Source organism: Echeneis naucrates, chromosome 24, assembly GCF_900963305.1.
Source record: "Echeneis naucrates chromosome 24, fEcheNa1.1, whole genome shotgun sequence".
Classification (NCBI taxonomy): Eukaryota; Metazoa; Chordata; class Actinopteri; order Carangiformes; family Echeneidae; genus Echeneis; species Echeneis naucrates.
In genome coordinates, this window is record NC_042534.1 from 10442012 (window position 1) to 10452095 (window position 10084).

At 40.0% G+C, this 10084-nt stretch overlaps 2 protein-coding genes across 2 annotated transcripts; one reads left to right on the forward strand and one right to left on the reverse strand.

Moving 5' to 3' along the window:
- Positions 1–70: 70 nt before the first annotated feature.
- Positions 71–2785, reverse strand: LOC115037830 (serine protease 23-like). Its single transcript, XM_029496589.1, has 2 exons — positions 2673–2785; positions 71–2141 (listed from the first exon to the last, which is right to left on the reverse strand). Exon 2 carries the CDS (start codon positions 2135–2137, stop codon positions 707–709), a length of 1431 nt encoding a protein of 476 aa, XP_029352449.1. The 5' UTR covers positions 2138–2141; positions 2673–2785; the 3' UTR covers positions 71–706.
- Positions 2786–4623: 1838 nt separating this feature from the next.
- On the forward strand, positions 4624–5880 carry LOC115038075 (C3a anaphylatoxin chemotactic receptor-like). The gene has a single exon (XM_029496902.1). The coding sequence runs from the start codon at positions 4644–4646 to the stop codon at positions 5556–5558; it is 915 nt and encodes a 304-aa protein (XP_029352762.1). The 5' UTR covers positions 4624–4643; the 3' UTR covers positions 5559–5880.
- The last annotated feature ends 4204 nt before the right edge of the window (positions 5881–10084 follow it).

Below are 10084 nucleotides of genomic sequence, written 5' to 3' on the forward strand. Positions count from 1 at the left end.
TACACAATTACAGTTTCAGTTAATTGCACTTATATAAATTAAGTGTTTCAACACCAGGCAAACAACTGGGCTGTTTACAATACAATAATAAAATTAGGAGAAAAAACAAACAGGTTTTTTACCAGTGTGAAGTTTATCACTTTTTTTTTTTTTGCAGTTTTTGAGTCACACAGTGTTGATCCAGTCTCGGATGGGCTTCTGATACGGCCTGACACTAATGAGATTAGGTGATTTTCACATTGTCACACTTGATATATATGAAGCTGCTCAGAGTCACATTTTGGTTTTGAAATGATCAAATTTCTTCGGAAGACGTGAAGGATATCTTATAATGCTGACACACTGATAAACTGTTGGAATGCTTGTTTACTGAAATGTTTTATTCTTAAAAGTTATCTACAACTACATTTCTTCTCACCTTCTCCTGAAGCATTTAATGTTGGTTACAGCTAACAATGGGAATGATTTAAGACTTTCAGAGCTTCACAGAGGGCATTTTGGGATGGAAGGCATAAGTGTAATTACCACAATCAACAATTAAGCATCTAAGTCCTACTTTCTATTTAAAACTGTATACCTCACAAGTCAAAGTTCTGTTGTTGTTAAGACTAGTTCTTTGGTGTTTTACTCATGCCAGTCATGATCTTTAAGTCTCTTATTGAGTGACAACAGATCTTTTTATCAGTTAATCTGTTGCTTTGTAAGTTCAGACCTCTTTACACAGACTTGGATCTCCATGGATCCAGTGACAGATCTGGGCAAACTTGGGCGAAGTGATCCTTAAAGCAATATTAAAGTCCTTCAGCTCACCTCCATCTGCCTCAACCCACTGATGACCTAAAAACACCCCAATCACTCTCCTCTGCCATTTCCCTTTGCCATCTCCAGCTTCTGGTTCCTGTCTTAGACGGATGTAAACACCTGCGCCCACTGCGCCGGCCTGGGCGTCACAATGCTGGTACATCAAATCATCAGACTCCTTTGCCACTGAGCAAAAACGATAAACCACCTTCTCATCGCCACGCCCGTCCAGCAGGCTTTTGTCGGCATCGTAACCTGAGAAGTGGATCCTTGTCAGGGGAGAGGAGGAGGGAGCCACTCCGAGCATCATGTACTTCTGTTTGGTTGGTCGTTTCAGCTCCAGAAGAGCGTAATCGTAGTCAGAGGAGCCTGAGTTGGTGGAGCTCTTGGTGTGGATCCATCCCTGAGGGATTTGGGTCTGCTTAACTCGTGCCCAGCGGAAGACAGGCTTCTTCCTGAGTTCAACACTGCGTTGAACACGGTTGCGATATTTACGTTTCCTTCCTCCTCTTTTACGTTCAACTGTGCTTCCACCAGCAGCTACCACATTACTTCTCCTTCCTCCTCCTCTGCGCCTACCACCTTTGCCTCCATTCCTTCCTCTTAATACATCTCCATCAATACCATTCTGCTCAACTTCCTCCATCTTCTGATCTTCTCCCGTCTCCTCATCCTCTCCTCTCCTCCCACCTCTCTGCAGCCCTCCTCTCCTCCTTCCTCCTCTTCGTTTTTTGGCCTTAAGCTGCAGCACTCCGACTTTAAGCCTCCTAGCACTCTCTAGGTAGTCACTCCCGTTATGAATGCAGTGTGCTGCAGTCAGCACATGTTTAGGTGAGACCAGGACCCCTGAGCAGCCTGTGGACAGGCGAACTGCAGTAGAAAATGGGTAGTTTGTGATAAAATGCGAATCAGAGATCACGAAGCGCCCATCTGTTCCGTAAACCTGTCGCTTCCTTCGAGTACTGATTTGTGGCTGAGCTGGAGCTGCTGCAGATGACTTATTAAACCCCCACAAGCTGACATCTGTATGTGTGCGTGTCCCATTCTCATACATCGTCTCATATCCCAGAATCCTCTCTTGCTCAGCCTGGTCGATAGATGATGGGACGCCTTGACACTCTGTCTCACATTGTGCATTTACTCTGCCTCTAGTTTGCTCGCCCCCCTCCTGCTCTCTGAACAGAGGGGGGTTTAAAATCTGTGTACGAGTGTCCAGCATCACCGGGAGGCTCTGCCTGGTCCAGCAGAGCTCGGTGTTCCCATCTTTGCCAAAAACACTCGAAACTGTCAGGAAAGCCACGCAGAGCAGCAGACAGACAAGGTGTTTGAGGCCCATTACACTGAAAAGGAACAAAGAGAGAAAGACATTTTAGCCTGATTTTTAGCCAGAGGAAATGAGACCAGGTTTGAGAAGAATCATTGACATCTGTTTCATTCGTGGTGCGTTTACATTTTACTCAGCCAGCAGAGGGCGCACATGCCCATTTTTAAGTCTCTTAACAAAAAAGGTTTGTGATGGCTGTGTTTTAAAAAAAACAAAAACAAAAACAAAGAAGTGACCAAATATCATTATTGTTAGATGCACCAGCCAACATTAACTGGCATTCAATCGCACAGGTGATATTTCTATAATACAGTCTATAAGTCAGATATTATTCTACTTATATAAGTTTTTGAAGAGTTACACACACAGCCTGAACCGAATAAAGTAATAATTTTAGTTACATATAAGATAGTCTAAAGATGAAAAGTACACATAGCAGTCGATGTGATATTCTCTTTTAAAAAGAAAATCCCTTTCTTGCATAAGTGGTGGAAAAATATCAGCTGTAGAAAAGACGCAAAGAAAACGAACTCCAAACATTTCTCACCTGCAAGCATTCAAAAATCTTCACGAGATCTTCCAACCAACGTTCTCCGTCTCATTAATAAAAAATGCACTCCATCCAAGCGGCTTCTAGCAGACTTGTATCCATCATTTCCTGGGCTCAAAAAAAAAAAAAAAAAAAAAAAAAAAAAAAACACGGAGCTGCGAGCAAGATCCTCAGGCAAGTCTACAGCGCTCTGTGATGAAGGAACAAGTGAGGGCCAACCCGGCAGGAGGGGGGTTTGAGTATGAGGGGCCTGAATGACTGAACGAACCTTTAATGATATGATGACATTGAATCTTCAGTCAAAATTGGCACGTGTGTATGAGCTCCTGGGTATTTTTGTTTGAATTCCGATTTTTTGTGGGTAAAGTAGGTATGCTTTACGTGAACAGAAAAGATTAGTGCGCGTTTATCCGCTGGTTTGGTGGTGAAAAATGCGCGTTTAGATTCATGTCAGGTGGTTTGAAGTCTGTTGAAGTTTGTAAGATCCCCCCCACCACCACTGCACACAAATAAATACAAATTCTTAAAATATGAAAGACTCAAAGTTTAAAGTAATATGGTAACAGTGGGAAAGTCTGGAAAGTGTTCACGAAAAGATAAATGAATAAACAAATCATATTTTACCATCAAAATACAATAGAATTAATGTGTTAGATTACATTAGATTACAACATTACATTTCCAACATACTTCAGTCATCTTTTCTTGTATAAAGGCTGCACAAACACATGGAGCCAACAGTAATAATATTAAAATAACTTAATGATAATAATAATAATAACAATACATTTTATTTAAAGGCGCCTTTCATGGCACTCAAGGTCACTGTAAACAACACATAAAAAAAAACCATAACACATTTAAGAAACTTCCCCATTTAGACGCAATTAAGGCTTCAAGTTTTGCATGGTTGAGGGTGTTTCATTTTGGTTGACAGACGGATGACTATGCAGTATGTATTTCACATTGAACAGAAAACTTTACCTTTGGGGGGAATCAAATTTGTACTGAAGTTACTCCGAAACTACTCGGCCGTCTATCTGTCCAATTGCTGTTACAGAATATCTGCAAACCTACAGGAACAGCAACTGTGATGAAATATAGGCCAGCAATCTCAGGGTTACATTACTTTCAAAACTTTCAAAAAGAAAGAAAAAGCAACAAATAGCAACATAACCCCTTATGTCCTGAAATAAAGAGGAAGTCAATTCAGCCATCATTAAGCAAGCGCAGTTTGTAAAATAAAGTCCATACTTCCCCTTTTTAAGAAAGTTGTCCACTTCAGATTTCATATAAATCTAGACAACTTTTGAATGAGCATGCAGACAACATATCAACAATGCTTAAAAAATTTAGTCAAAGTGGAACAGTGCCATGTTTTGCTCGATGTACTGAACAGAAAAGGATACAAATGGCACAGTCGTTTTTTTTTTTATGTTAAATCTACAAAATGTAATTTCTGAGTAGCATTATCAATTATTAGCATGAACATTTGTGCTGCTTTAGGAAATCAGACATTAAACGAGAACAATTCCTCTTCCAAACAGGACTCAGTAGTGAGATTCTGTCTCTATCTACAGGCTGCTGGTGTACACACAAAACTTTCAAAGATAAAGGAAGGATGTGTACAAAGAGAAGTCACTCCCATGCCTACAACACTTACTTGTTCCCTATGACAAAAAAAAAAAATTAAATAAAATAATTCACACACACGTACAATTCTATTGGTAAGGTAAAGATAAAAGAAATGACTGTAGGGCTGTGTGAACCACAGTCTAGAAGAAATAGACTGTTGACCATAACATGGGATATCCCCCAAATATGAAACTGAATTGTAACCCTCAACAAGAACCATAGTCTGATTCCTTCCCCTCTGACACCATCAGATAAGAACATCTTGTTCCTCTGAATGACTTCACATAACTGTTTTCAGCTCGGTGCAGAGCACTCAGCTTTACTGCCGGCAGTATGGAATTACTCAACTCCACTGTGTTGACTCCTAACATCACCACCTCTCCTGAACCTCCACCTGCTGTGTCCACGGACAACCTGGTTCCTGTGGTGGTTCTGTGTGTCTGCTTCTGTCTGGGACTCCCTGGAAACATCTCTGTGATCATCTTCAAACCAAACTGGCAGCATTTATCCAGTCTGAGCCAGATTTTGATGCTGAATCTAGCAGTATCTGACATGCTCTGCCTGCTGACCTTACCCCTGTGGATCTATTATCTCCTCTACAGCTGGATCTTTGGACTGGTGGCCTGTAAGATACTAGGGTACCTTGTGTACTGCTGCCTTTATAGCAGCCTGCTGACTGTAACGACACTGAGTGTCCAGCGTTACCTGCAGGTAGTCTACGTGCAGAAGTTTTTAAAACAGGGGGGGGCGAAGAGGCTGCTTGTTGTACTCTGGCTGGTCGCAATGCTTCTCTCCATCCATGCATTGGTGATTCGAGAACCTATCAAAGGGCATCACAAGACATTCTGCGAACCTAATTACTCCTCTAAGGCCCAGATGGTGGCTGTGCTGCTTTCAGAGTCCCTGATGGGATTTATTTCATTCTCCATTCTGGTATTTGCATACATTTGCCTCCACAGAAAAGTGAACCAGGCGGCTTTTTTCAGTCACCCAAAGACAACCAGACTGGTCACCAGTATCATCGTCACCTTTTTTGTCCTATGGATGCCACATTTAATCATAAATGTGCTGGGTGTGGCGGCTATTTCTCTCAATAATGCAGGTCTGTTGAAATTTTGTATGGACAGCTGGGACATTGTGGGAGCGCTGATATTTGTGAATAGCTGTCTGAATCCACTTCTGTATGCGTTTGCTTCCCGCAACATGTGCACTGCCTGCCAAAACACTGAACATAAGTGCTGGTGTTAAATCAGAAGCTCTCCAGTTTCAGGAAGTCTGACCTGCCAGTCGACACATGATTGAAAGCCATCAGAAAGCCACCGTCCTGATGTCCCGAGACAATGAACAAAGACGGGTTCTGTCAAATGATTTCTCCTTCTCTACTGATACACAGCTTGATTAGATGACCTGTGGATTAATGATGCCTTTATAAAGCTCAATGTAAATACACGGAAATATCTACCAACTACTGATTACAGCTGATCCTTAGCCAGCACTGTGAAAACACAAGAATCATTATAAATGAATCATGTAGCAGGTCTGAAACTGAATTAACAAAACAAATCTGTATAAACACCCATAAAATATGCATCAGCGTTTGACAATAAATACAATGACTTGACTATGACTCTAAGTGTTGCATCTTTGCCAAGATGTGTGTGTGTGTGTGAGTGTGTGTGTGTGTTCAGGCAGTAGCACTGAAATAATGCTGTTTACAGATGATGACATATAAGCATTTTAAGCTTTATGGAAAAGATCCAGTCAGAGGAAACGACAATTAATGAAAAGATTATAGAAATGTTAGTGTTGGAGTTCATCCAGGGAGACGAATGACCATTTGTCTCCATTGTTTATGACGGAGACAGATGAGGAAAGATAAAGAGAGCAATGTATTAATATACTGATATGCACTGTTTAATGAAGAACCAGACTTTGCCTATAATACACATCGTTTATGAATTGTGTTGTGTTATTTTGAGCGTGCAAACATACAGTATGGGGGAGATTTAACATTGCTAATCGTGCCCTTATGTTCTCTTCAGGATGAGTGGAGAGCAATGTGGGTTGACTCGTGTCTCCTTTTGTCTAGACACCGCTGTTAATAACAATTCCAAAAAGGCAATTCAGCCAAAAGGTCAGGCCTGCTGCTGCAGCGTGGACTTTTATGTGCTGATGGTGACTCAGTATTTCCCCCAGCTGCTCCTTTCGGCCCAGGCTGGATAGTCTCTGGTGGGTTCACAACAAAGAAAGCATCTATTTCTCATGCGAGGATGTCTTCTGCTCTGAAATCTGAAATTCTGCTTGATCTGAAACAGTCATTTTTTAATGCGCATGCATGTTGAAAGGCTTGTGTTTAAAATGTCCTTTGAGTGAATACAATTTGTTTTTGCCTTCCTCTGCCAGTACATAAGTTGGTGCTTTGTGAAAAGATGCAGCGTGAAGTCATACAATTTGTTAGTTGTGGGTAATTATGGTTATGGTTTCTACAAATCACATCCAGTGCTCTATGCAGATTGCAGCATGAGAAATTCCAGCTTGCTGCCAAAGCTAGCTAATCAGGGAGTATAATGCAAAACTCCTGCTTTTTCTCAACAGGGGAATATTTGACATTTTGGGAAATATTCTTGACCCCAATCTCGATGAGTCTGATAAGAGCATTGATACCGCTGCCATGCCTTTGCACTGAACAGCTAACCAATGTTTGCTGGAAAAGAGAAATATTTCTGCATTTGTACCTTTTGCCCACTACTGTGACTGCAAAACTATGCTTTTTTTTTTTTGCTCATTAAATGTGAAATAATATTATTGTGACTTGTGAGTCAAAAAGGGGGAGGCTAATTAGCGGTAAGAAGACAGCAACAGGTTATTACTAGTTCCAGCCAAGACATTGTCAGCAACACTTTTCACGTGAAACAAACAAACAGGATAATTTTCTTGATGTTTAAAGGTGCTTGTAGGCGGATTTTGTTGCCTTTGGACCGACATATTTTCTTCCTCTACAAATTAGCTGCTAGCTATAGGATGAGACTGTCTGCTTTTGGTAATAATAAGAAAATAATAAATAATAATAACAACAACAATAATAAAAAAGATAATAATAGTAAGGGTTCTTCCAATATGGTGAACAATAAATGCTTAAGAATCCAAATAGGCTCAGTCAATTAACAACAGTAAGCTCTCTTTATTCTTGAGCACTTAATAACTGAAAATGCAATATACAAGATCAGAAAAGTGGATTGTCATATGACATCATGGGATTGTTTTTAAATCTGCTGGGTCAGGTCTAAGAAGAACTAAAAATAACAGGAACATTATTACCCTGGGAGGGTAGATGACGCATTTCTGCCTGTTTATTGTTCTTTTCTCATGCATCTCAGATTTACTGTACTTTCCCCCTCCCCTAATCCCTCAATTACTCATCTGAACTGTCCCATGGTGCCCTTTTATAAAATACTTTCTATTTAAAAAAGTGTGTTGTAATGCTATCTTTCTTTGTTTATACAGAGATAATCCAGGTGCAGACACAGCAGCGAGGACGCAGTGAAAAAGAGGAGGTGGTTTATATTGGCTATCTACACCTCTCCATGGCTCTGCTGGTTCCTGTCCAACCATAATATTGAGTTTCATTTGAAATCTGCAGTTAAGTGGAAAATTTCCCCTTCAGCACTAAAATAATTACAATATTTAGACCCAATGAACTGGATTTGTGATCGTTTTGATAACGTGACCTTGAGATTCACTGATGGGTCCAGCTGCAAGTCAACCAAATTCATAAATACAGTGGCTTACTTGAGATCATCAGTATTTAGTTCATAATTGAAATACTTCATTAATTTTTCTGAGCTGAAACAATAATAATAAATAAAATTCAAAGCAATGTGCAAAAAATAAAAAATAAAAATAAATAATCACAACAATGTTCTTATTGCAGGAATCAACAGTCCTGCATTAATGTGCTGACACTATACTATACTAACTATAATTACACCATAACCTTAAGTGAGAATAAGCCAGAACAAACCATAATACTGGTTGAGATGCACTCACAATATGCCTATATCAACATTTAGAGTGTTGCTCTAATTGCTTCTGAAAAAGCATCACTCCTTTCAGGATGTACACTCATGTGTCAAAGGAAGCTCCAACATCGATGGACATGATAGAAGACTGAAATATTCAGGAATGAAGCATAAGCTCAGCTCAGAGAGAGCACCTTTAAAACAACCGAGGACGACCAGAAAGATGTGCAAGTCCGCAGGGAAGGACTGACACAAAAGTACATAATAGCACGGCAAAATATGCGACATAATACCACATTTGCACATGCATATACAAGAACAGCATGTTGCACATCGCATGTCGCAGTCAGATTGAACATTTGTCCTTCAGATATGCAATTGAGGCACAAATGGATGGACGTGTACATTAATTTCAAACATAAGCCCATGAGACACTGAAGAAATCCAATTGGTAATTCAACCCATGGTATGACTGCAAGTTTAGCACTGAAGACTGAATAAACCGACCCTTTTATTTTTACATCGCTGGGTGAAAGGCCTGAACTAAAAAGCAAGAATGTTTTAGCCTGAACTATTCCAGATAACAGAAACTTGCCAAGAACCTCTTGATTTCAAAGGAATGAGAGCCTAAAGGTCTTATGTCAGCTCAGCAGCATTCAGTTCGAGCCCCTCTGTAAAGTAAAACAGGGAAATTCCCCGTTCAAAGGGATAAACCAATGAACCACAGAACCACAATTCTGACTGAAATGACTGAAAAACATTGCTGTTATGGACAATTTGAGATGTCTACTTTTCTTCTTTCTGCGGCGTCAATGGAGAATTTATTCTGCAAGCCAAGGGCAGGGCTGTTCTCTGGAAGAAGGTCTACATTTTTATCCTTCTCAACTGTCCAAATAAAGTTGAGAAGTTAAGTTGTTGTCGAATTTCAGCGGAGTAGAACCATTCTTTGGTGGAAACATAAATCCTTCACCTGTTCTTTTGAACAGGTGAAGAGTTAAACGTGACAATAAAAAAAAGTTAATATAAGTATACTGCAATTGAAAACCTGATCACAATAGGACATTTCAAAATACTTTGTTTTTCATTTTCAATCTGCATTCTTTGAATTCTGGGACTTTTAGAATTAGATTATTAATATTGGAGTCATTCTTTGGTGAAGATTTCTATTGATTGTATTTAGAAAAACAATGCAGTTGCAGGCAGGATGTAAAGGATGTTAGATTTTAGATGGACACCCCATTCCCATCACAAAAATGTACTGATGGGCATAAATGATAAAATCATGTACCAACCATCTCACCAAATCATAGCAATACACCTTAATATTAAACTAAATCTATTTAAAGAAGGGCACTAATACCACTAATAATAATAACAACCCGCCCACTCTTTTTTTTATTTAAGAAAAGATGTATATATATATTTTCTTTCTTTTTTTTAGTCAGCATCGAGTTATTTCAGGAGTCACAGACTCGAAAGTTGAAATAAAAACTGAGGAGACCTGTGATGTCAGTGTCTTCCTGCTAGGATAAGCAAAGTCGTGGGAGACGCACTAATGAGTGTGCTGACAGTCATCATGCCATCACTACAGCAAGAGCAGGAAGCTTTGCTGTTCTGTCCTCTCCAAATCATAACAGATGTGTGTATCTGTGGGGGCGCGTGTTTGTGGGTCTTGGATGTCTTTGCAGCAAATAGTATGTTTGTTGGTGTGTCCCGACTTCAGCTACATGTGTGTGTGGTCCGTGCCTTCTGTTT